Source organism: Scomber japonicus, chromosome 10, assembly GCF_027409825.1.
Source record: "Scomber japonicus isolate fScoJap1 chromosome 10, fScoJap1.pri, whole genome shotgun sequence".
Taxonomy (NCBI): domain Eukaryota; kingdom Metazoa; phylum Chordata; class Actinopteri; order Scombriformes; family Scombridae; genus Scomber; species Scomber japonicus.
This window is the reverse complement of record NC_070587.1, coordinates 19077756-19105463: the sequence shown is the minus strand read 5'-3', so window position 1 is coordinate 19105463 and position 27708 is coordinate 19077756. Positions and strand designations below refer to the sequence as shown.

The 27708-nt window shown below is 42.2% G+C and overlaps 1 protein-coding gene across 1 annotated transcript; it reads left to right on the top strand.

Annotated features, from left to right (window-relative positions):
* Positions 1-27354, top strand: zhx2a (zinc fingers and homeoboxes 2a). The gene is made up of 13 exons (XM_053326612.1): positions 1-281; positions 15473-16014; positions 16361-17080; positions 17592-17804; positions 18480-18743; positions 18960-19175; positions 19390-19474; positions 19730-19915; positions 20813-21219; positions 22339-22591; positions 22732-22888; positions 23262-23381; positions 25022-27354. The coding sequence occupies exons 2-12, from the start codon at positions 15916-15918 to the stop codon at positions 23377-23379; spliced, it is 2718 nt and encodes a 905-aa protein (XP_053182587.1). The 5' UTR covers positions 1-281; positions 15473-15915; the 3' UTR covers positions 23380-23381; positions 25022-27354.
* Positions 27355-27708: the final 354 nt, after the last annotated feature.

The window sequence follows — 27708 nt, the reverse complement described above, 5'->3', positions numbered from 1 at the left end:
TCTGAACTTTTCACGGCTGGATCACTATGGACCCGCTATGGACGGACACCGGCGCTCCGGTACGGCATGCAAATACGTACTCTGACGTCGGCGATCATGTGGCTTTTGGCGTAGATCCTCCTTGTGATCGCCAATTTTTTTCCTTTCCTGTCGCCTGTTGTCTGCTCGGCTATTGGACCGCCGTGGGAGTGTTTCAAACAGCCTCGGCTCGTTTCGTCGGGTTAGCAGTCGCTTTGGGATTGTACCACACTACCTGAGCATCGCGCCAAAACGGTGGGCAGGTAAGAAATGGATCAACTCTTCCTCTGTTTTTCAAACGGCTTTCCCCCCCGCCTCCCTCCTCCTGCTCCTCCGCCTCCTCCTTCCCAAAACTCCCTCAAGTTAAAACTGCATGTAGTTGTTTGTTTGTGCTTCTCTCCCGGCTAGCCCTGCCTTTGCGTAGCTCCCAAACACCCACACGCCTTCGTAGAATTATTTTAACTTGTCTCGCCGTATGAAGTTTGCCGTTTACACCTGCGTCCTGAGACAATGTGTCCGCCAAGTTGTTAATTGGACGTTTTTCGCCCCCCCCGCCGGCGTTTAACTTTCACTTTGCTACATTATCGTGACCGCGGAGGGAGACAGCAGAGAGGAGAAACACCGTGTCTACTTTTCCTCCTCCCCGTGTCGACATAACCAGCAAAACATGGCCGTCCTTTGCCGACATGTTGTTACGTCGATGGCGAGAGGGGGAACATTTGGGGAGAGGGTGTTTTTTTTTTCTTTCTCTGCGCCCCTCTGTCACATCTCGGGGTTGGCCACAGTGGAAACGGTCGTTCAACTCCGCACCACTGCCGAGCTGCCTCCGCTCACATTTCAGCCTCACCAGGGGTTTGAGTGCAACTTTCCGAGTCCGGCGTTGTTTATAGACTTTGATTTGAGCGACTCCGTGATGTAGGCGTAACGTTACCCCTGGTGATGCCTCCTCCCCTCCCCAGACCGCGGCTGCTACTGCATGCAGACAGATGGGCAGACGGTGCTGTAGCACAGGAGCTCACTTCTTCTGTCCTCTCATTGCAGCAGGCCTGTAACTGCTGTAAAAAAAAAAAAAAAGTCAGGCGTGGTCCTCTTAAAAAAAAAATTAAAAAAAATTAGGATATTATAACTTTGGTCGTGTGAGAGTAAATGCAGTCAGACTGTGCAGCAGAGTCAACACAAATGTGTCCTCAATGCACCCTGTAGTGCATTCAGGAGGCATAGTGGTGGTTAATTTCATGGTCCTGCTTCCCTCTTGAAGTCACTATAAGCAGAAGTGTAAACAAACAGATAACAGGACAGACATTGAACACAGCATATGATATAATAGTAAACATGAAACACGTAAACATATAATTCTGCTTTCTCTAAGGACAAAGCCACGTGAATATCATCCTGCATATGTCATACTATATATCCTAGTTTCCCCCCATCATCATGTGATAACAGCCACATAACACACCCGTAATATAGTACATGTATGCTATAGTTTGACACTGGGAGACTGTGCTATAAAGTAAATCCAAAGTCCATACTGTAAATTCACTAACTTTACATAAAGGAGACCCCATGTGACTTTAGGATGCCATATTAAAGCTGAGTTTGTTTCCTTGTTTGTTAGAATTATGATATTATTTGGGCAACATTTACACTCAGCTACACATTCATGTTTTTGTTGTAAAACTACTAAACATGCATCATTAATCTGGCCTGTAATTGTATTCTCACTGCAGGATGGAAATAACGTGCTTAAAAAGTAAAGCATGAATGTGACATTTCCAGGAACTGAGACTGTAAGGGATGTTACACAGGAACCCCAACTGAATCTCATCAACGGCTGTGATTGGATATTGACTGTGTCAGCGTGGCGGTTGATATTAAAGTAGCATTTGGTATCTAACACAGCGCCGGTTATGATAAACAGTCCCTGACACAGATGCAGTTATTCAGAGCACCTGTTCACTCTGGGGCGCAGTCTCGGACCTTTGACAGGTGTACACAGTCGATCCCTACAGGTGGGCCAGCTAATTGAAAAGCATTACTGTCTGTTCTGCATACTGGTTTTCTAAGTAAAGCTGTCAGCCAGTCATTTGGATCATAGTCTGTATTCACACAACTCCCTCTGATGAAATATCGTGATCATTAGACAGCATCCCCATTCACACCGGCATGACGTGATGTTTTGTATTTCTAAACATTTCTCTGTTCAGCAGGGGCCACCCAGATCAGTAAGAGATGTAAGCGATTTTGATCAAAGTGCAGTTAACCCCCCCCCCCCCCCCCCCCAAACACACACTCACCCACCCCCCCCTCCTCCTCCTCTGTCATGCCCGTTACCAGTAATTCCTCTGGGTATAAACTTGGCTTCGTTCACTAAGCCACGCACTCTTGCTCTTTTCCATGTGAAGAGAAATTTGGCTCATGTTTGTTCTTCACATGGGTTCCACTTGTGATCTGCCAAATCACAGATAATGTTCAGTAATTTGGAATGACGACTGGCTCGGTTCTTTCTTTTTTTTTTATCGGTGCCTTTAACAATCAAAGCGTCTACCTGCCTCTATTGATCAAAGAACACCTTTACATTTCAAATCATGCGGTTGCTTGGGATGCTGTGTAGCAGCACACTAGTGTAGAGAACACAGTAAAATCATGAAACATCTTACTTTATTTATATATATCTATGAAATGTATCTATCCACCTAGTGTAATTAACACCAGACTTGTTTTGAATTATGAATGTTTTTTGTCTCATCTAAAAGCCACAAATAGACAGCTACCATCAGAGAAAACAGGTGAATAAAGGATGAGTTTCCTGTCCCTGTTGTTACCCATTGTGTCAGGTATATAGGACAGCGTCACTGAATTGTTTTCACAGTTTGGACAGATGCAAGATTAAGTCTGTGTTTAAATATATTTTTGGGGAAACTGTCGTTTTGTCATTATTGCTCGAGGGATTAGAGGAACACACAGATGTCACAGTCCTGCCTTGTTCATAACATCAGCGATTGTCACATCATCACTTTACTGTCACGGCAACAGAGAAAGAGAGAGCAGGAAATCATTTGGTGTGTGTATATAAGAAAAGTGTGATTTTTTTTTTTTTTTAAATGACTCAACCTTCATTGAATTTTTCCGAGTCTTGCCCGACCGTGCAGCGCTTCTCAATGTACTGTGACCTCTCAGAGTGTCACTGCCAAAAACATCCAGCTGTGAGATGATCTGCTCTATTTGTTCCTACAGGCGTTTTAGCTTTTACTGTAGTCAGACGGTGGAAAATGAACAAGACTCAATTCTGTCAGATCTCATTTAAGCGGCGAATCGGCAGCACATCACAGAAACGGATGTCGTATCGTAAGACGAGAATCGAATCAAAAACACAGCAAGATCTTTTTATTAGATTGATTTTGTGCATTTGTTTTTTTTTTTTTCCCAAATCTGAGCCAAAGGCTGAGAATGTTAACGTCCAATTTAATGGCTCGTATTTTTCAAAATTCAAACTTCAAGTGATATGAAAGTTAAAAAAAAAAGAAAGTCTGGTAGAGGAATAGCTGTGTCAGGAGTATTTGGCGACTGAGATCTGATTGTTGACAGTCACTGGAGCTCACCTGAAACACAAGACTAACACTAACACATTTTTATTTATTTATTTGTTAAATAAAAAGCCTCACAAGTAGCCTCATATGATTACAATGCAGTGAACCCATGCTTCCTTTTTAAAACTTTACTACTGTTGTTGGCTTTGCTTTGCGTCAGTTTATTGGTGCCACATTTCTGTGTGTTTGTGTTGCACTCACACTTATTATTCTGTGATATTCAGCTGTTATTTATAGTCTTGTTAGCTGACCTACAGGGTGTTTCAACACATTTCTCACATTCATCAGGAACTTCCAGCATTTCCTGACTGCATGTCACACACTCCACATCCAACCCTGAGCTCTATAATGGCCGTCCGTGCTCTTGGTGTTACACTGGAATGGAGGATGGAGGTTGCTGTCATCACGGCCTGGCCTGTCGTGCTCAGCTTGGCTCTGTGATGACGTCACTAACATCCACGCTCACGCTTTGTTCCAGGGTTTTTTCGACTCAGGTCCCCTCCGCTGTGCCTCCCCCGGCTTCTCGGCCGTGTTGTTAGGTGACTAAGGCAACCGCTGAGATGAGCTCATCACCTGTAGGTGGGGCTGAGAGGGAGAGCGTGATGGAGGGAAGGAGGCAATTAGACAGGCAGAGGCAGAGGAGTTACACACGGATAGAAGGAGGAGGAGGAGGAGGAGAGGGAGTACCAAATCAAAGCTCAATGATGTCTGAGAGGAGCAGTGATGCAGAGGAAGAGACAGTTGAGTGACGCTGCACGAGAGTGACAAGAGAGGAAGAAAGAAGTGAGAAAGTGAGAAGCCCCCTCATGCGCTGTAACACTGTAAAAGCAGTCTTCTATTTTGGTGTCACATCAATTTTTGGTGTTAAATTAAGCAATTTGCCAGCTCAGGACCTAGCTGGATTCCCAGAAATGTTCCCGCCACAACTCAAGCGGGTACTAAACCGGCAGCATTTCCAGGTAAAGCTCACAACGTTCTTCCATACGATGGTTTTTTACGTGTCCCCTGAGGACATCCTCTTGTCTCGTGTTACACTGGAGATGATGTCACCAAGTTAGATCCCTTTGGATATCTGGAGAAAAAAAATGGTAGATGAATATAAAGAATTTAAGATACTTCTGTGGGACTTTATATAGAACTAAAGGTGACACAGAGCGACTCAGCGAGTGATAAAAGAAAGAGAGAAACCACTAGAGTCAGGATGTGGAAGCAGTCTGACTTAGAAACAGCAGATGGTCTAGCAGTGATTGTGAAATAAACAAGAAAAAAATACAATAAGCAATGCCTCACTGTGGATTTCATCATAGGCTTCACCGCTTCGTTGCTGTATTGATTATTACTTAAGCGTATGGGTGTTTGTACAGCAGTTTGCATGTCGTAGCATGTATGAAACTCCTCGGCGTGCATCATTCTCCAGTCACAGATCTGATTTCTCTGAAGCTGGAGCTACTTCTGAGGTTTATGAATCTAATTTTAAGGTGAAATTCTGATTCTAACAACCAGCTGCGGAGGGGGAAAAGTTTGTTTTCCTTGCGTACTATCAGCGTCTGTATGTCCTGGTTTGTGTGTGTGTGTGTGTGTAGCGAGAGAGAGAGAAAGAGAGATAGCTCCTCTTCACCCATCCCACTGTGTCCTCCAAATCTCAAGTTTGGAAAACAGGGGGAAAGCAGAGAAGGGGAGAGAGGGAGCTTACTGAGAAGGGCCTTCTGCACTGCACCACGTCAGCCACTGGCAGAGCACAGACACGCCCCCCTCCTGCCAGCCTGAGACCAATGAGGAGAAGCTGGAGGCAACTCACAAGCCACACCCACTGCAGGGAAGGCAGAGATTGACAGGTGGGAAATGTGGCCGCGCAGGAACACTGAACGATCGCAGAGTCTCTGACAAACACAAAATAAAAGAGCTCCCAAGTCTCCGTGCTTTCTCATTTGGGCTTGTGGAGACAGCTGAGACATAGATCCTCCTCTCCTACTGATGCTCACATACACACACACATACACATACATATAAAGGACTGCAGGACAGTGTGAGATCATTTGCAGAGTGTGGTAATTGTTTGATATTGTGCACAGCCTATCCCATGCCTCTTGACCTAATTTTCAGACTGCTGGTTGGGTGCAAGATGACCCTTCCCCTACTCCACTTGTGTCCCAGAGTTGCAGCGTTTGCATTCATTTGCCGTAACTAGAAGCAGATTTTTTTTTCTCTTCTCCCCCCCTCCCATCTCACTGAACATTCATGACACCGAGCCCAAACAAAAGATACAAGAGCGGTTTTTAGGAGTGTTTTTAAGCTCTCAAAACTTGACATGGTGGAGTACGAGGTTTCTGCGGGAGAGTAATGTGCTGTTATAAGTGTGGCTGGCTGCCTGCACACAAGGCCATCAGGGAGAGCAAAAGAGACGAGCAGAGAGCTGTATCGGCTGGGGGTGGGGGGGATGAAAATGGGACAAGGGGGTGGCCATTATGGTAGCTACATAAAACAGTTTAACAGGGACAGTTCACCCTGCATTTGCCTGTAATGAAACTCTGCCCGCGCAGCCCATCTGCTTTTTATTCCCACTCAGCCGCCAGATCAAGTGAAAGCCCGCTGACGCGTTCGTCTTCGTCATCGGCATAGGTGGCATGAAGACAATTATCACTGGAAAAAATGTAACCTTCAAAAAATATGATTTTTTTTTTGGGGGGGGGGGGGGGGGGGGGGTAGTAACTGCAGGCAAACAGGCTAAACCATCCCTAAATTAACTGCTGGCTATTATGCACTCTATACTGCATACTGCTTAAGTTGAAATAATGTAATAAAAATGCTTGTCTCAGCAGTTGTCACACGTTAGATAGCACCGAAGATGGCAAAAACCTGACCAGGCTCACATAAAGTGGACCGACCTTTAAAGTTGACCAGCTATTCTCATTTTAGAGTGTGTTTTGCCCACCACCACCCCCCCGCCCCCTTAGCCTCCCCAAGCATGATGTCCTAGTGCTGCTTATGGTCATCAGGGTTGCTTTGTGTGAGCGTGGATGGAGGGGCTGCAGCAACTAACAGAACAGAAACAGCTGTATAGCGTCTATGACAGTATGTATGCTGGATATGTGTCTGTTCCTGACATCTAACAGGCAACGTAAAATCTGAACCCACTGCAGCTGGACTGACGTGTTTGCTGGAAGTTGTGTAAGTCTGTTGCTGGACTGGAAATATCCAGAAATTTGGCCCCTCTGCCCCTTATGAGAAAAACATGTTTCAAGCTGTCTGAAGACATGGTTCCTTCCCTCTGAATTTGTCCTTCAGACACACCTGGATATGTGTCCGCATGTTGTGAAGAAAAAGTACAGCTGAGCTTGATTTTAAACACCGCTTCTGTCGTGACACTGTTTGACCTCTGCAGAGTTTCTACTCCTGGATGCAAACACACACACACACACATACTCACGCACGCTTTCTGTTGGTTACATTGTAACCATGGTAACGCAACCATCAGCCGCAGAGTGGGTGACACTTTGGATATTTTTATAGCTCGCCCTTTTGTGTGCGTTCGGTGCGGAGACTGGTCTTGCAATGTGAGAGGAGCGCGCGTGCTCAGCGTTACGTGAAGCAGATTAAATGAAAGATTCTTGATGGAATGAACCGTAGCCAGCTGGACAGTTTTTCCATCATTTGCTATATAGGCCACTGTGTCTCTTACAGCGCTCAGTCTAGTTTTTTTTGGTTTTTTTTGTGCAACTTTCCTGGAAAAAATGAGGCAACTTGTCACAAAAGCTGATGGGGTGTGTGTGATATTGCAAAACCCCTCCTGTGTTCTTGCAACTTACTTGATTGAATTGAGGAGAAAGTGGTAAACTAAAGAAAGTGAGATTGTGCTTTGTACACTATTTACAGCTAATAGAAGTCACATCAGAAATGTTATTTTGTCCACCAGAGAGACCTGACAAGTGAAAACTATGCTGCTCATTATATATTTTGGTCACAATTATGAAAAAAAAAACTAGAAATGTGATATTGGCATTAGTCTAAAAATTAAAAAATGTCATGCTATAGCAGCAAAATGATCATCTTCATCATTTTATCGATGTTCAGTTTTTATTTCACACTAGCGAAAGTATCTGTGCTCTGTTGCCATGCAGAACATACCCAGCACTCAAACACAGTGCAGCACTTTGCATTTGCTCTAGAGGAGCTGCGTGATGAGATTTAAATTAATTCTGCGACGGTCCGAAATTCCGTCTCGTACACCCCTGCTGGAACGCGTATTGATAGAGGTAGTGCTCCTCCACACCCACACAATTCAGAAGCTTACATTGTCCTCCTCACTACAGCAGCTGACTTGTGGAACAAGCAGTCAGGAGGGGAAAAACACTCAAAACAGCCAGAGAGAGAGAGAGAGAGAGAGAGAGAGAGAGGAAGAGAGGGGAAGAGAGAGAAACACACCCCATACAGCAAAGCCAGCAAAGCAGCGTGCACACTCTTCCCCCCTCTCTGTGCAGTGTGTTGTTGATGTAAAATGTGTGACGGAGCTTCAAAGTTTTAGCTAATGTAACAGCAAAGTCGTGTCACAGTTGCAGTCCGCGTTCCAGCCGGTGGCTTGTTTTTACGCCGCTCCTCTGTCGTGTCGAGCTTGTTATTTCAGAGCTAACCGGCTGCTTTTTGCACTTCATGCATGGCTTCAAGTGCAGGAGCCGCAGAGGTGGTGTGCCATTCATACGCCTTTTGTGTTTGCCATGATGACTGCATGCATGAAAAGTCTGGCACAAGGCTGATTGTGTTTGCAGGATTCCATTTTTTTTTGCCCAGCTTTCTTTCTTTCTTTCTTTAAGCAGCAATAAAGAAAGCCACTAGATTCTGCCAGTTGTTCAGCTCACTCTTTTGTTCAGCCTGTCTCAGAAAGAGCGGCAGCACAGCTTGTATTGTTTCAGTGTTTGGCCTTGCAGGAGACTCCAGTGCACCTGATGAGTCTGGCCGCCTTTTTAAACAATTTCATATCATTTATTTATATGTATGATACAGCCATATGCTCTTTGTGGTGTAGATTTCTACATGAAACATTAATTAGCCTTAAACCTAACTCCCCCCTCTTTACTCTTATAGAAAAATAGAACCGTGACCTTTTACCTTTTAAACCCTTTACATACTGCTTATAACCTGGCCATTTACAGTGTCTCTAACATTGTATTGATATGACACCAAAATGGAACCACGAATAAGATTTGAATCCATAAATGGGTGATTGATCATTAATAAAGCTTTCAGAGAGCAGAGAGATTATTTTCTTTTAAGTTTTACACATGAATTTATGGAGAAAACCATTCAAACTCGCACTATTTTATGGTCCCATGTTACTAAAACGAGCAAAAAATCATGATTTCAGTGAATTTTATTTAATGTGAAGAACAATTCTTTAGGTCAATTTGAAAAAAAAAAAAAGTTTTCTGTTATTGTATATTCTGAGTCGCTGTAGGAAAAGTCATACAATGTCAGGTTAAAAGAATGCTGTTCAGATTGTAGAAAGTAGTAAAATTTGTCCTGAGCAGTGTGTATATCAACTTCAGTAACCACAGTGATCCATAAACCGAGCTGTTTGCCAGTAAACTGCACACCACAAATATGGAAAATGTAGGTGCTGAGAAGCTGGCATGTATGATATAATAGTCATTTTGTTCACATCTGGAACAGAAGGTCCCCGTGACGCAGCTTTTTCTGATTCCAGTTTTTGTTAGAAGAATCTGAGCCATCAATTTTCTATCCTGTTAGATTCAAATTACGTTAATGATACCCAGAAATAGGATCAGAGTGGAGTGTGCTGCTGTGACTCATCTGTTCACTGTCGCTCTCTTCTCGCAGCCGTTTGGATAGATCTCCTGCCTATAGCACCACTATAGTATGTTTCTGTTACCTTACATCATCCGTTGGTTTTCGTACATTAGACAGGCTCAGTGGTACAGAGGACTTGTATTGATTTCCTTGCGTTCTCTCCAGTATATGCCAATGTGCAGCCTAAACTGTTTACTGCCAGGCCTGATAAATGTATTTGCTGCCTGGCAGCATCAAAGGTAACTCCTTCAGAAAGATGGCTCTACTAATATAATGCACCAATCAGAAAGACACACAGCCAGACAACAGGCAAGTACAGACAGACGGGTAGGCAAGGGGCTGCCAGGCTGAGTATTCATACAAGTTTAATGAGCATCCAGACAGTAGGGAGTTGTGGCTCCAGCACAGAGCTCCCTCTGCACATAGACGCCAACTGGCTGACGAGGTTAGACACACTAACGAACAGGTGGAAGACTCAGTGTTACCAAAGCAGCTACGTTTGGGTACAAAGTCTACATTAATTAACATTTTTTTTGTGTTTGAAACAAAGTAAAATGTACTATGCAGAAAGCTCACACAGTTGGCCGGCAGTTGAAACATTACTTGGAGCACATTTCTTTCACTTCCACAGCTGAGATGTTCACAGTCAAACAGCTTAGGGCAGAAAGAATCTGCCTCTCAAGGACATCTAATGTGTGCCCTTTACTCCATGAGACCAGAACCTATTATACAGCTCATTATTACATTGACTTGGAATGAGTGTTGAACGGGGCTACACTTTACCGTGGTTATTAAAGGTAGAGTCCGAGAGAGAGGGGATTGGAGAGAGATTAATATTTGAACTAAGGATTCAAACAAATGCACCCCTTCCTTTGTGCTCATTCAGAAAAAAAAATTGATGGATGTGCATTGAGGCAATAACCAAAAGAGAAATATGGCAGAATCCATAATGACTACTGTTCCTTTCACACTTTATCTCAAGCTCGGAATTTTTTTTTTGTCTCATAAGCACAATCGTCCATCCGCCACTTCTCGGTCTCTCTGTGCCCTCTCCACTTCTTCATTGTCATAAGATTGGACATCAGAAGACAAACTCGTAAGAAAGTGTGGGGAGTCTCCATGGGACTCCGTGAGACTGTCTCAGATTCAGCATGGATTCATACATTTATTAAAATAGAAACGTATCTATTCTCTCTTTCCACTTCAGCAGCCGTCACCCCACCATTCAACCTGTGGACAAGCATAAACGCCCCTTTCTGATTGGCTAGAATAGTGTTGTGTGGCTTAGTTTGTTTCCCCTTTACAGAGCCAGTGCTATGTATGAACATACACCTTTTTTTTGGTCTGTTTGTTTTTTGTTTTTTCAGCGCACACTCAGGATGGACGACTAGCGTTCTAAGCACCTTTGTCAAATTCACTTCATTTGACATTAAGTGCATTGAACATTGTCTTTCTCCAGAATCACTGACTCTACCTTTTTTAATGAGCCTCACAGTCTGCACCAGTGCTTCTTCCATTACAGTTAAGCAGCCAGTCAAGGCAGCAAGAGAAGCGGCCCCTCCCTCCACTCCACTGGAAATGATAGAGTAGAGAGAGGAAGAGGCTGTTGATGCCAGTGCATCCTTCAGTGTTCAGCACTCTTTAGACAGACTTTTCTCTTCATTTGAGACAGCCGGCACCCACAAGTTTAACTCGACTGCTACAACTTCCAACCGCAGAGCCATTGCATAAGAGATTTCTTTTTCTGAGTCAGCCTCTGCTCAAAAATCTACACTTTTTTTTTTCTATAAATGACTCAATAGGTACTTAATATGCAAACCGAAGTCTGATGTTCTCCTCATCCAAAGTTGACAACGCTGACTTTATTAGGTTGTGTAGTGCTTCTGTCTACAGCTTACTAATATGGATGTTGCATAAATGGGATTGCTCATCCGCTCACTGCTCAGCTTGTGTGGGTTCAGCACACCAGTGGGAGGTAAAAAGTTCAGCTACAGCTCGGCTACGTCTCTCCTCCTTTACCGTTCTGGCGCTATCACCCATCATCAGCACATCCTAAAGAGAAAAAAAAGAAAAAGTGTTGAGGGCTGTGTCAGCAAGCCAGGCAAGCAGAAGTGCAGCAGGTCACATAAAGTGGCACTTCACATAGCAGCTGGCAGATGGCTCACTCAATTCATCCTCCGCCAGATGTTGGTTACAGTGGTTGATTTCAGGTAAAGGCGGAGTCTGAGACAGCGAGTGGGAGAGCAAGCGTGTGCACCAGCAATGCCATACAACTCTACATTTGTGTGTGTGTGTGTGTGTGTGTGTGTGTGTGTGGGTTAGTAGGATAATGAGCTAGCTTCACACCTCCTTGTAACCTCTCCGGCTAGCAGACATCTATTCTGTATGCTGCCCATGACTAACTAATTATTCTAAAAAGTGGAGCCTCTTCTTCTCCTCATGGCTGTTCATTGACCTTCCCCGTCAACACTGACAGTGAGTGAAACTGAGCAGGTACCACTCCTGTGCATCCTGTAGGAATGAGATTTTTAAGGCTTTCAACACACACACACACACATACACACTCACCCTGTCAGATATTTCTACAACATTCCTATTTTCTAGAGGATTTAATTTTTTCCTGCCTTAGCTACTGTCCTCTTCACAGGCCCAGCCTATGAAAAACACCAAATCCAGTCCCACATGCAGTCAGGTCATCACTGTACAGTCTCTGTCAGTGATGCGGATATAGCAGCCACTTGATTACAGCTCTACGTCCACAGTTGCTATAGCGACACCATGGTAATGAGTCTGCATTCTAATGATGCCTCAGTGGGTTGTTTGAGGAGTTGAGATATCTCGGGACAATAAGAAGACTAAAGAATGACAGCATCCGAGCCTTGATTTGATTCATGCGTAGCTGACGGAGAGGTTCAGATTAAATATGCGACACTCCGGCGTGATTGGAGAGTTCAGACCTAACCCGCTGAGCTTGACGTCTTACTCCTCGCATACTAACCGCCGCCTCGCCCATTTGCAGTGTAATTTAGTTTAAAATATGAGTTTGATTGGAGTGTTAAATAGCCTCAGTGTTTGGTGGGGTTAAACTAATTTCTTCTGTCCATATTTACTCATAAGCATAACATATTTGGAGGAGATTTAAATTTTTAGACTTTACCTCGTCCTCTTTGCTGATTTGGTTTTATAGAACCTAATTATGTCCTAATAGAAGAGCGCTATCGCCGCATCGACTTGTTTGATTTTTTTACTCATGTGAATATGAGTATGAAGCTTCAGCGTGAGGCTTCCAGAATATCAATCAACTTTCTCAGTCAGATAAGCTTCTCTCTCTCTCTCTCTCTCTCTCTCTCTCTCTCTCTCTCTCTCTCTCTCTCTCTCTCTCTCTCTCTCTCTCTCTCTCTCTCTCTCTCTCTCTCTCTCTCTCTCTCTCTCTCTCTCTCTCTCTCTCTCTCTCTCTCTCTCTCTCTCTCTCTCTTCTCATTACAATATTACCCTGGGAAAGTTTCCTTTGCTCACTCTGCCTCAGCTTTTTCCTAACCGCATTTTTTTAACGGAAGTCAGAGTCAACTCACTAAACCCCCAAATAAAGCTCTCAGCTTTCAAAAAAAAAAGGCACATCTAACAGCTGCCTTGTCTCTGTTCACGCTCTGCAGGACCATCTGATTTAATACAATAGTCAATATTTCTCACAACTTGCATTTCTGACAGCTGCACACCGGTCAGCTGCATGTATTTGCATACAAGCAGTGTCATCAAATCAGACTCATCAAGCTGATGATAAAAGTTACTCTGTGTAGACGCCAGCAGAGTTCTTTTTTTATTAAATGTATCTAGTGAGAAAAACAGCTGGTCCACAAAGTTATCTGCATGCTCACTCTCAGCCACCTCAACACTGTGCTGTGAAACACTGTAATTATATCAGGTGTGTGTTGGAAGTGGGCAAAGTCCAGAGGGTTCAGGTTTGTTCATTTGTTGTGTAACTGCTTGTTGGTTTTTTATTCATTTATTTGTCCACCACAAATACTGTAATTATTTTATTAACTGATATAAATGCTGTAGTGTTAAATTCATTTACACACAGATGACTGTCTGATTAGTTGATAGTAAATATTATTTTATACAAATGATATGCATACTGTGTGTGTTTTTGTATCACTGTTAGCGGGCATGATAATACACACTCAATGTGCCACTCAAACATATTCCAGTGTCAGGAGGTTTGCAGCAGTTATTAACTTAAAGGGACACGCCACCAATTTTACACCAGACATTCAGCTTACTCGACAAGTCCAACTCAGCCTGTGTGAACAGTTGTAAGTGTCCTCTGTGACTCAGAGTGTTTAGAGCATTCTGTAGACAAGGGAGTTCAAATTAAAGTGCTATTGAGTTACATTATGGGAATGTAAGTATGCAGTGTGTTTGAAGCTTGAGCCATACTTTTTTAGAAATTAGTTTTTGGGGAGAATGTATGCCTTCATTATAGAACCGACTGAACAGACATGACAGGAAATGAGAAAGAAACAGAAAGAAATGGATGTATGTGGAAAGATCTAAAAGAAAGATAAGCCTAAATTTAGGGTTTTTATGCCTCGGCACCGGTGACAGATTAGTAGCTGCAGGCGTTATGTTTTCAGGTTGTCTGTTTGATTCTTCACAACACCATATCTCAGGAATGCCTTGAGGGAATTTCTTCAAATATGTCACATACGTCCATTTGGAGTCAAGAATGATCTAGTTAGAATTGGGCGGTCAAAGGTCACTGAGAACTCACGACACACGTTTTTTGGCTTGAATCGTACGCTAATTATGATGAAGTTTCACACAAATGTCTCATAGGATAAAATGATGACGTGATGATATGTTATATCCTAAAGGTCAACTTCAGTATGACAAGATAATGTTTTGCAGAAACAGTTTTTCTAACCATTATTCAAAGTGGTAACTCAGGATCAGAAGGGGAGATTGTGAACATATTTCACTTTTGGTGCTGCTGGGTTGAAGATGTTTGTGAAGCATCCACGTTTAAGAATTTGTAGCCTCTTTGCACCGTCAATGTTATATGAAACATCGTCTACTGTCATGGCTTTTTGACAGAATCGGCTCACATAAAAGGGAAATATGTTGTTTTATTACTTTTCTTCCAAGACATCACTACAAATTACTATATGAGTCTAGACAGATATGTATGTAAACTGCAACTTGACTGGTTGGCTGAGGCATACAACCACGAGGCAATATTTCTAGTTTTAGTCTCACCACAGTGCTAAAAGCTTTCTGCTGGTGCGCCAGGGAGTCCACACATCCACACACTGCTCTCTCCTTCCATTAGCATGAAACATAAAAACTCATCAAGCTTTTTTTTTTCAGTCCTACAATCTCCAGTGATTTCATTGCTTAACCCACTGCACTTAGCTTCCAATTCTTTGTAAGATTGTTGGCTATGAAACATTTTTGTTCATGTCTATGCTTCAGCAGTGTTGTGAGTCAGCTGACCACATGTAGACTGTCTGCTATGCTGCAATGTTTGTTTGTTTGCCAGCCGTCTTTGACCTTTTTTCATCTTTGAGACATTTTTGCCCACTGGCCAACAGTTGGCTCTACCTGTTTGTTTTTTTTTTGGGGTTGTGGTTCGCTGCAGATACACATGAGACACCGCTGAGCTTAAATAACCCATCAGGTTGTATTTCTTCACATGCTCAAACCAGCCTGTTTGGTACCTGCTATAACCATTCGTGGTTTCGAGGCGTTTCAAAAGGAAATCTAGATTTTTCTTTACCCATGTTTATTTTTTGCTTGTTCTTTTTTCACATATTTTTTTTAATGGTATTTTTTGTCTGGATTTATTTGGTTATTTGGATCATAGTTTTTACATGGACTTTTGCACAATAATTGCATTGGCTACATCATACAAAATATTGAGTCCATTTGTGTTCCTTTTGATTCGTACTGAGTGACCATGTGAATCCATGTGAGAACCGTGACCTCTTACTGGTTTCACGGATTACATCCACTTCTGTCTGATATTTCTAAAATTCGTTTTACTTCTCCTTTCTTCCATCTAGGTAGTGTCCTGTCATGCATTTCCAGGAGGTCGGCCAGCAGTGGAGCTGACACTGTCAGCGAGACCGGCCTGCATTATACTCCTACAGTCCCATCTCTACCAAACCTTCACCTCGCATTGCCCTGCTCTCTCTCCAGCCGCTAATCCTGCCCACAGGGGAGGACTTTTCCTCTGACTCCTTGGCTGCTCAGTCCCATCCCAGGTACTGGTCCTGTGGTTGTTACCTCTCCTGTTATAAAAGACAGTCCAGACTTGTGTCCCAGTACAAGCCAGGCCCCCTGGCTATTCTTTGGCACCTTAGACTGTCTTTTCACCCACCACTCTGACTGTGGTCCTGCATCCTGGACTCCTCAGCCGTAGTCCCCTTCACAACATCCCTGGCCAAGCACAAGCACCAAGTGAGGGCGGCTGTCCACCAGGACAAACCCATTATCCACCATCATCATGTCCAGTCGGCGGAAGGCTTCCATCCCCTGTATGATCCGGCCGGAGCAGACCATGGTGGAGCTGGATGATGAGGCTGAGGAATCACATAACATGGAGGTACACTTAATGTTTATATTCTTATACGACTTGTTTTCATTGTTTTATTTTACAAATATATTCCACTTTTTTTTATGTGACAATTAATGAATCAATACAATTTGTGGGAAGGTGGACTTTTAATATACAAAATCATAAAAATGTTACCTATCTTGAGATTTTAAGCAATTGTTGTGTAATATGCCATACCATTTCATTTATCTTCATCCCTTTCTTGTCTTGTATAAATGTGTTGTTGTAATTGATTTTGCCATGGAGTCAATGTGTGAATGATGCTTATAGATTTGAAAATAGAATTTCTAGTCATGTCCTTTTTAGTCTGAAAACTGTCGTCTTTTTCTGCCAGACAACAACAGAGAACCATGCTGAGGAGGGAGCCATGGCGACAGATCTCTCAACAGAGCCAGAACCATCTGTGGACCTAGACCTGACAGGGAAGGCCTCTGACCCCCCTGCAGCTCCAGACAACCCAGTAACAGAGCCACCAGACATTTCCAAGCCTCAGCGGAGGCAGCAGGGGGGCTACGAGTGCAAATACTGCCCCTTCTCCACACAGAACCTCAACACTTTCAAAGAACACGTAGACGCCAACCACCCTAACGTCATCCTCAACCCGCTCTACCTGTGTGCTGTCTGTAACTTCAACACAAAGAAGTTCGACACCCTGACAGAACACAATGAGAGGTGTCACCCGGGGGAGAGCAACTTTAAATTCAAACGCATCAAAATGAACAATCAGACAATCTTGGAACAGACGATAGAGGGGTACAGTAACAATGCAGTCATTTACAACACTTCCAGTGCCGTTTCTGGCAAAGGAGAGGAACTAGGCAATCTGCCACTCAGCAAACCCACCACGGTCAAGATCGGTAAACCAAAAATAATGTCATCAGATAATAAAAGGACAGAGTCTCAGTTGGGTAAGCTGACCACCGATCTGGCCAAGAAACCAATCACAGCGGTTAATGTGAACGGGACGGTCATCATCCCAGAGTCCACGCTGCTCAAAGCAGACAGCCTTTCTCACATCATGCCTTCCTTACAGCGGCCTCTAAACTACACCCAGGTGGGACATAATCGACAAATTCATCTTTTATCGACTATTCCTGTGCAGATAAAGGAATCATTTCATGAAATGTGCTTGTTTGTGTTCTTGCTGAAACAAGACTGGTACTGCTCTCCAAATATGAGAGTGGAGCCAACAGGCAGTTAGCTTAGCCTCTGTATTTTGCCTCTAATTTGACCAATGCTAAGATTGTCATTGCAAAGTGGAGTTAGCTTTTTTTTTTTTTAATTAGCATTTAGGTTTTGTTGGTAGTACACAGTTAGAACATAATTATAGTTATTGTCAACAACAAACCTGTTTTTAAAACAATTTAAAAAAGGTGTACCATTGCTTTTGCTTTTTTTATTTTTAGTTTGCACCATGTGTTGAATACCACCTTACACCATATTATGAATTTTTGTGAACACAACACCTCAAAACAGTGCTTGCAGAAGTCATTATATTTCTCGGGTGGGGGGGGGTTTAAAAAAAAATCACCATTCAGTTGTCATTGCTGACTTTATTACTCCAGGTGCCGAAGATTGCAGTGCCCCTCAACACAACCAAATACAATCCTTCGCTGGACGACAACCTGACGCTCATCTCTTCCTTCAACAAGTTTCCCTACCCAACACAGGCTGAGCTCTCCTGGCTCACCGCTGTCTCAAAACACCCAGAGGAGCAAATCAAAGTTTGGTTCACCACACAGAGGCTCAAACAGGGCATTAGCTGGTCACCTGAGGAGGTAAGAAATGTAGTAATAATACAATTCTTGGCACTTTGTTTCCATTTCTGTGTGTTTACTGTGTTTTTTGAGGTCATTCTCTGTTATTCAGAAGTACAAACAGGGTATCAGCTGTTTTTTTGTCCAGCACCTTTATATTTGAAATTCTCTTCATTAACATCATGGCATTCAGATTTCAAACACTGAGAATTATTATCCTGTGCTACATATTAGGCCGGCTAGGAAATGTGCCATACTACATCAGAAACGTATTGCTAAAAGCAGAAGTAGGCTAATTGTCTTTTGTGATAACCATTAATCAGAGAGTGGGGTTTTGATTGATTGCTAACACTTGTTGTTAAATTATAGATCATTTCCACTTTTCATTTCACTTAACAAAAACAAATAACCAACAGACCCACAGTAATATGAAATGGATATGATATTACAGTGTAAATTACAATTTTTAATGTAGAATTAAGTCAATTAAAAATATTACCATATTGTCCATTTAGTAAACATGCAACCTTTTGATTATCAAGTGTTAATTGAAAACTGTCAAATTGTTGAAAAGGAGCAACAACGTAAAGTAATAATCAGGATTATAGTATACAATTGTTCAGAATAGTACAGTTTAGCAGTCATACACATATATTTAAACATGCAAGCATAACAAATACTCTTCTCCCGTATCAGGTGGAAGAGGCCAGGAAGAAAATGTTCAACGGTACAATCTCCTCTGTGCCTCAGACCTTCACCGTCGTAACTCCTCAGCTCAACTCCCAATCATCCACCAACCCGTCTGCTCACAATTCAGCCTCCAAACACATGCAGTCTGCAGCCTCTGTCCTCCAGTCCCTCCCCTGTCAGCTCCTGGGACAGACCAGCCTGGTGCTGACTCCTGTGGCTAACGGCTCCACAGTCACATGTGCGCCACTGGCACTCACTGTGGCTAACCAGGTACAAAAGCCATATTCCTGCAAACAACATAACAGAAAACAATTTAGACATTTAGACCTTAGACATTAGCCCATCTAGAATAATCTATATCTCCTGCATGTAAACTGAATAGAACAGGGATTTAGTTGAGACATGCCCACTTTAAATGTTGTCAGACCTATGACTTCCAAAAACCCATCATCAACTCAAGGTATTGAAATTTTTTGTTAACCACAGGTGGCGCAGTCACTCAAAAGACCCTTGCCGTCTCCTGTGATCGCCACAGAGAGTAAGCGACCCTCCATCATTCAAACCGTCTCCGCGCCTATGCCCACATCCAAGCTGGCGTCACCCAAAGTGCTGAGTTTCACTGTTGACCCCAATAAAACAGCTGAGCAGTTAACGGTCCTGAGATCCAGCTACACACAGTGTCCTTTCCCTGAGGAAGATGAGGTAAGAATAAGTGAGTGAAATGATCATTTTTGTGCCTTGCCATATAAGTCCAGCATAGAAGGATTTTAGTCAGGGCGATTTTTCTTTTTTGCTTTTTTATGTGTCAGCTTTTTTGTTCAAATTTAGTGTTGCTGCCTTTTAAAAGCAAAGAACACAAGACTGTAAACACCTGTGGTTATGGTTTTATTTCATGTTGCATCTTGTGGTGTGATAGATCTACAGGCTGATCGAGACCACCGGGCTGTCCAGAGGAGAGATAAAGAAGTGGTTCAGTGAACAGAGGCTCCTTAATCTCAAAGGTATTTGGTGCGATCAGTGCCAGACATCCAAAACGATGAAAAACAAGCTGACTTTAAATCTCTGGCAAAGCAGTCAAAACAAGAAGACAGTCACACTAAGAAAGCAAACTGTAAACTGTAATGGGTTAATAATGATTTTTAAGATCTGTGTTTGTGCTGCTGTCATTTTAGTCAGGTCACACACATTAATGCATTGTCTCAAAAAAAGCATTCTTGGCCTTTAAAGTCTCCCTGTGCCTCTGTTACCTCTTGTAGGTGTTCCTCCACCCCCCGTGTTGGTGAAAGCAGAGGTGACACCGACACCTAAAGACGGCCCCGTGAAGAAGGCGGTCCCCAGCCAGTTCCCACTGCTGGAGAGGGTGAAGGGGAAGTCATCGGAACAGCTGAAGGCACTGGAGGAGAGTTTCCAGAGAAGCAACTCTCCAACCGAAACAGAGCTAGGTACAGCAGATTTCCTGTTAGCTTGAGTTGCTGAATACAACATTGGGTGGCAAGAAAGGTGGAAGAGGGAGATGTCATTAAAATAAAAGTGATGGCTAGGACTTGGACAGTTTTGAGGTATCAGCAGATGAGGATTGAAAATTGAATCTTTGAAATTTCATTGTGCATGTTCTGTTTAGTCAACAGTAGTCACAATCATTTCCACATGTGAAACTACAGTATAAGGAACAGTATCCTTTTTAGAAAGAACTGACATTTAATGTAACTTGCTACAAACTGGAGAAGAAGCAAATTATAGGGATTTATGTGCTCATCTGTTCATTGAAACATTATTTTTTTACTTTCCTGATGGATTTATCTCTACTCTAAATTCAGATGCTTTATGTGAGGGAATTATATTCTCCTTTGTGGACAGAAACAACAGACTGGCACGCTACACTTCAGCAGCTAATCAGCTCGCTGCTCATACTGCATCTCTTTTTAGGCACCTTTTATGTTGTGAAGATGCTGAGAAGAGTCTTTACAAAACTTTCAAACTACTTATCAGAAACTTTTCCACTTGAAGTAAGACAAATTGGATAAGAGTCAAAGGCAATTGGTTGTGTTCTTGCCAAGTCCAAAATTCTCACTTTGTAACTTCGATGTTAAATAACTTTAAGGGAATCCAGTCATGTTTTCTTCTATTTATAACAGTTCACAGCATGTGACTCCATTTTCTTTCACCCAAAAGGAGCTGGCCTGTCTCCGGCAGGCGCCTGCATGACAGGAATAGCAGAAATGTTTTTAATGAGCCCATTTTAAGTCCCCAAGAGGGAGACTGAATTCCCAAGCTACCAAAAAACATCCACTTATAGATAACCCTGCTCATCTGATCCACTGAACTCTGTTCCGCTGCAGACCAGCTGGCCCAGGAGACCAGACTGTCCAAGACCGAGGTGGACTGCTGGTTTTCAGAGCGCAGGGCGCTGAGGGACAACATGGAGAAGGCTTTACTCACCATGGCCTTCAAGAACTCCGAGGACAGAGGAGAACGACCCGGAGCGTTGCTCAACGGGGCCTCTCATCGCGAGCAGGACGGGAAACCTCTCCGCTCTTCTCCTCATCCACCCGTCCTCTCCTCTTCCTCCTCGTCCTCCTCCCCCCCTGTGCTCGCAGCCTCCTCCCCTCATCCGCCAACCCTGTCCTCCTCTGCGTCTCCTCCCATCCTCACCTCATCTTCCTCCTCTTCTCCTCATCCTCCCATCCTGTCTGCCTCCACCAGCCCAGCTCCCATCACAAGCCGCTCCCTCACCTTGCTCAGAGAGGTGAGACTGAACTTCACCACAGATTACATGACAATGATTTAAAGTAGACTTCAAGGTAGAAGTTGAGCACTCTTCATTGCAGATAGGTTAGTAATGACATCATCAGATTAATGAGTTGCTACATTAAAGAGATTACTTGATGAGGTGATGCCTTTTTAATAGACTCTGAAGTGAAATGTGTGAAATGAAGTGATTCATCAAGAGTAGGTATTGTAATGGTGCTTGAGGGAAAAGCAGTATGATTGACATAGCCTGATAAGATTGGCTGATACCGGAATATTACAAGTGAGATAAGACTGTAGGTCACATCTAACAAAGTGAAGGAAGTAGTTGAAGCAGCATTTTGTTTAGAAAAGTATCCTACAGGATTTGAAAATCTTTAAATGGAACATGATTTACATCTACGTCAAGCTGCTGATCAGTTGTTTTCCTTAAAAAAGTCTGCCATATATTTAAGCTATTACTAACCTATCATTATCCTAAGTCCTAACGAGAAATGAGTCCCAACTAAATAGTAACAATGGCAGCTACTCTCTCTACAGTAGTCTGCTGTTGACACATAACTGCAGAGCCTATAAATATGAAAAGCAAAAACTGTTTGTAAAAGTGCTTTGAGTAAAAATGTACATGTGATGTTTCATATTGTTGATAAATTATAAGTGTGTGTTTTACCATAAGCTCAAATGTTTTGCCCTTTATAGAAAATGAAGTGAGAATGTGGACATTAGTGTGAAAGTTAATTCTTTCATTTTGAAACCAGATTTTTTTTTCACATTGTTGCTCACTGAGCAAATTGCATATAGAGAGGAAGGTCATGAGATTTAATTGAAAGTTCAGATAAAAGTTAGTAGGTGGAACCTGGGTTAATTTATGTATATTTTTGGACATGAAGGACCAGTCAAAAGTTTGGACACACCTTGCCATCCATCTGAATGAGAAAATGTGTTTTAACGTTTGACTGGTGCTGAACTTCTTGATTTCCCAGATTGCTGATGTCTGCACTGAGTTTTATTTTGTAGGCTTAATAAAGCACTGTGTTCTAATGATATATCAGTTAGTTAAAGCATCTTTTTATCACGTTAACATTTCGGTGTCTGGTCCCATGTTCCGTCTTGACAGATGTTCTGTCGAACTCAGTGGCCTTCTCCTGAGGAGTACAGCCAGCTGGAGGTCCAAACAAGTCTGGGACGTACTGACATTGTCCGCTGGTTCAAGGACCATCGCTCAGCACTGAGGAACGGTGAAACCCTGGACTGGATGGAAGGTTTCCAGAACCAAAACCTCACTGAGCAGCAGAAAACAGGCCAGGAGCAGAATGGGAACAGTCCTGAGAAAGTCCAGAGTGTTTCCTCGGAAGCCAAAGCTGCAAACGGTACATTTTAAATAGTGTTTTTTTAAAATATGCATCATATGTTTCATATTATGTATTATACACACATTTTCTATCGGTGTCTGACCTTGTGCTTTCTCTGTTTCTGTGTACATTTTAAATCCAACAAATCTTTGGTGTAGTGGGAGAGGCTGGTGAGAAAGCAGCTGCTACAGAGCACTCCAAGCTGTCCGACCAAGACAAAGTCCAGTGGTTAACTGACAGACTAGCTCACAGTGTGACAGACCTGAGCCGGGCCAGACCAGACCAGACCAGTTCCAGCACTGCTGACAAAGGGAGGTGGGTGGAAAAAGGGAGAGGAGCTGATATTTTATCTTATATTTCTTTCATGGTGTGATAAATATGTTACAAAGACAAGATTACAAGATTTTCAAAGGACTGTCTGAGAACACACAGCTCTGTTTGGACATATCAGGATTTGAACACTTAAAGAAAATGTGATTGTGACATGTAACTGAAATAATATCTGATTGATTTGTGGATGCTGAATTACTCCAGTGTTTGCACTTGCATCAGATAGATATTCATTCATGTTTTGCAGTTTTAATATTTCTGTGAAAGACGCTATAAAACATTCTTCCTTTTCATTTTGTTTCCTTGTTCCTGGAAGAAATCTGTTTGTGTTTTAACTTAGTGTCTGTCTGTTTGGCAGGTGGGTAAAGGTGACAGTGGCGGTGGGGGATGAGAGTGAAGGAGGATTAGAAAAACAGCGGCTTGCGACAGACACTGACGTTCTGACCTTGGAGCAGCCTGGGAGGGTCACTGGTTGATGGTAGGTGAGATCAGTGAAATATTCCTTTTAATATTAACTGATGTCGACTTTAGTTTATTGGAAGTTTGAAATCTAAAGGATGGCTTTCATAATACATCAGTCATTGGATACATTGATTAGTGCAGTTTTAAAGGCTAACATAGATTTTATTACATCTGTGCCAATCACAAAAGGCTTAATTGTGATTGAAGTTAGATATACTGTAGCTGCTGTGTAGCCTCAATGCATGCTGGAAGAAACACCAGCTCCCTGTCACCCTGAACAGGAATTAGTGACTGTAGAGAATATGTTGATGAGTGGTGTTCACTGTGGGACTTGGCTTAAATAAATAGATAAATACATGATATAAAACTGCTCCTGTAAGATGCCACAGCTGCAGCCTCCATCCACCCAGGAAGTTATTAGTGTGTAATTAGCTCTGATTGGCCCTTCAGTCCGATGGCATGCTGGGACGGCAGGATGATATTTGGACCGCACCATCATTTAGCACGCACACACACACACACACACACTGTTACTGTCACAGGATGCACATCTGAGTGTATGTAGACATATTCTTTCTTCCTCTGTAGCCATTAATGTTGCCAATAACGTCACAGTTTCTCAGTGACTATCAAACAAAAGGCTAAGTAGTGTGTGGTTTTTAGCACTAGTAAAATTGTAATTATACATGTACATTCTTGTTTCTCACCTCCTGGGGGGGAAAAAAAATCCATTACTAAAGATATTGTTCAAAACACCATTCAAATGTGGAAACAGGTAAAAGCAGCATGTACTGTACTGTAGAAGTGCAGAAAATATCCTCTCTGCTTCCTGTTTCAACTCATTTTCTCCGTTTACTTCAGATAAGACATTTAAGTTGAAAAATCCAGATATTATAACAACTGCTGATTTCCCTTGGAGGAACAACTATAGTACCTCATTTCAACAACTGCAGGAGAAATAGCCTGAAAATGATGAAATCCTAACGATGACTCTGTTCTATTCATATATGCCAGCAAGCAAAATGACAGCGTGCACAATACCAGCATCAAAATGACATCATTCATTTTATTATTTTACACCCGCACTGCTGTGATGTGTCAAAATCTCCTGTGGAAAATATTTTGTTGCCAAACTTAGTCACAGTTATACCAGATTAACGTGATGAGTGTGTTATTCCCCGGGATGAGGTCATAATCATTTACAATGCTTTACCAAGGCTCAACCTCCTCCTTTACACAGGCTACAGATGAAGCAGGGAAAGAAGATTTAAGTGTTAATATATCAACAGTTAAACTTCCCTATGTGATAACTGCTTAACTACAAAGTTTCTGCGTAGATTTTTGGTTCACTGTCAAAAAACACTGAATCTTAGACTGTGGAAAAAACTTGCCAATGATGAAACAGTGGCTCACAGAAACGACCAAACACTACATCTTTTGAAAACTTGGAGAAATCTTCTAATTTCATCTATTGGCTGGAAAGAATCAATTGTCTGTACATTTACTAGTCCTAATATGTTCATAAGGCACTTGTTATGTTAGCAGGTGTCTCAAGGTGATGAACAGGTCGATCGACATGCTTTACAATCATAATCAAAACATTTCAAGAGCTCAAGTGTTAATGTGACTCCCTGTACGTGTCTGATTCTCTTCCAGATAAAGTAAATCACTGACTGCTGAGTCACCGACCAGCACACAACAACTCAAGATGACCAAAAGTGGAACCAGTGACGTAACAGTCTGCCTGTGATGTCATCACAAAGCGCCAGGGACTTTGTAGTTCCACTGTTTGAAAGCACTGACATGTGGTGCAGACGCTGACATTAAGAGGAGTGCCAAAGCTGGACTTGATGCATTGTTCTTACTACTACTACACTTTTTTTTTTTTTTTAAAGAAACATCCATGTAAATATTTTTCTGTATTGCAAAAAAAAAAAAAAAAAGGTTTGTACAGTTTTACTGGGAGGGCGAGTTTTGTTACATTTTTTTAAAGGAAAAAGAGTGACTGGTGCCCCCGAAAACCCTGGAATGTTTTTGTTGTTGTTTTAAGATCAAAGTGTATAATAGTCTGTTATTTGCTGAAAATCAGTCCTATTTTTTTGAAAATCATAATTTGTCACTACTCGCTGTGAGTAGTAATTGATGGCACTTGCATCTATCCGCGTTGTAGTAATAGATATTCTCATGCTAGGCCACTTGGATCTCCAGCTTAGGTGTTCAAACTGTTAAAATTGTTATTTTTAAAAAAAAAGATTTTGCTGCGTCACTTTGACTCGCCCTCATAAAAAAACGTGCTGGTAAAGGAGTGGAAATCACTCAGAAGTCAGAGTGAATGTGCTGAGAGTGCACAGCCAGAGAATGAACACAAGCAGCCACACACACACACACACACATACACATACACACACACACGCACGCAGACCAAGACAAACTGCATTAGGGCGAACAAATGAATTAATGCACTGTACGTCCTAACTTCTTCTATCTTCTCTCATCAGCTGGTGTGCTCTTGCATCAGCACCGGGCGCATGTTCAAGAGGCTTGAACAGTACAGAATGTTCTTTTCTTCTTCTGATATAGACATGATTAATCGCATAGAGGAGAGAGTGTCTGTTCGATTGCACCGCGCTGCCTTTTTCAGCTTTCTTTTTTTTTTTTATCTGACATGTCCTGCCTGCCTCAGAACTGGGTCGAATACAAGCTGATGACGGTAATGGTTTCAGCTTATCAGTTCTTTTGTTTTTTTTAAAAAAACAACTTGAAATATCTCTCGACTGAACTTGCCAAGAACATTGTGGTGCAGATGTTTCACGCATGTTAAAATATCCGAAGCTCTTTCATTTTTGATTCAGATATCCACTACTCTGCTCAGCTGTGACCTGTGAACACACCTCCTGTCCTCTCTCCCAAGTTTTCAGTAGGTCCTTTTTTTTGTTTTCTGGGTTTTTTCTCTCAACAAAGCAGGATCATTTTATTTCTGTACAGTCCGTTTAAAATAAGTGAAATGGCAGATCATGAAGTTTTATGTTGCAGAGATAAATGATCAAACCTGAAACAAACGAAGGAATTTGAATTCTTTTGGCAGATATCATTAACTGCTTGCATGAGCTTCACAACTTAATCTTTTTAAACAACAGATTTAAAGATTTTAAAGGGATATCTGTGTTTTATCGGTCAAATTGCAAACCCCCTTGCATTGTTCGTGCAAGCACTGAGTTAAGGTTGAAATTCAGCTGTCATTTTGAACTGACCTGGTTTGAGGAGCAGGTTTCTGGCTGTTTGTTGGCTGAATGTCTATTGCTGCTGTTTTTAGTTTCATGTTCAGACAAGTATCTGAGATACTGTACATTTGGTTGGCTTGTATGGAATACCGCTTGCATTTTCATTTTCTACTTTAGGTCTGCTGTAACTCAATAAACACACAACCAACTGTTTTTAAAGTCTTGTTCTTCCAGTATCAACGGCATGTGTCAAAATCAGAAACATGGATTTGGAGAGGAAGACTGGTTAAGGATCTCTTATTTACTCAAGTACAAAATGATTTTGTATAAAATAAGCGAAACAGTGCAGATCACTTTGTTTTACAACTTTACATTTGGGCAAGTGTGACAGTTACTTTTCCTCTTCCATGATGTGATGCAACATTTTTTATTAAATACACTTAAGCCAATCAAATCTCACAATATTTTAGTCGAGAGTCTAACAGGAAACATGTTAGTGCAACTCTAAATACTGCACATTCAGGGGTCATGGCACACTTTTTGTAGTATGTTGCTAATTGCAGGTTAAATAGAAGCTCCAGCTGTATGTATGTGGTGTGTGTGTATATATATATGCACACAGAAACCTCCCCATCATCATTAACTTATGTTATTGTAAGTTGCAGTGTTTCACCTTCCTGAAGACAGATGTGAACAGTGAGATAATTAAACAGTCAGACTCGTTCATCCTTTCAATAAACAACTGTTATATTTACAAAAAAGAAAAAAGCTAAATCCCATCTTCAACTCTTTTGGTGAAGATCAGATCATATGATAGAAAGATGAGGTCTGTGCCACAGAGGCTTAAAAAAAACAAAACATTTTACACCCATGTAAATTCAGACCTGGAAACAGCGCTTCTCTAAATAGCTTTGCCCGTGTTCTGGCAATGGGCAACTGACAGCATGCTCCCAGTACGTTGGTAATTACAAAGTAATCTGATATGGCCTCTTAGAGAGAGAGAGAGGAGAGAGAGGGAGAGAAAAAGGAGGGAAGGGAACAAGAATAAAAACCGACAGCATTACTGGTGTGCAGCTGCAGCAACTCCTGTCTTGACAGTCCAATGGCAGGGTGTAGAAAAAA

Coding starts and splice junctions, on each gene's coding strand:
- zhx2a (XM_053326612.1), top strand. CDS start 15,916: ATGTCCAGTCGGCGGAAGGCTTCCATCCCCTGTATGATCCGGCCGGAG. Junction 17,805..18,479: donor TTAGCTGGTCACCTGAGGAG/GTAAGAAATGTA, acceptor CTCCCGTATCAG/GTGGAAGAGGCCAGGAAGAA. Junction 21,220..22,338: donor CCCTCACCTTGCTCAGAGAG/GTGAGACTGAAC, acceptor CCGTCTTGACAG/ATGTTCTGTCGAACTCAGTG.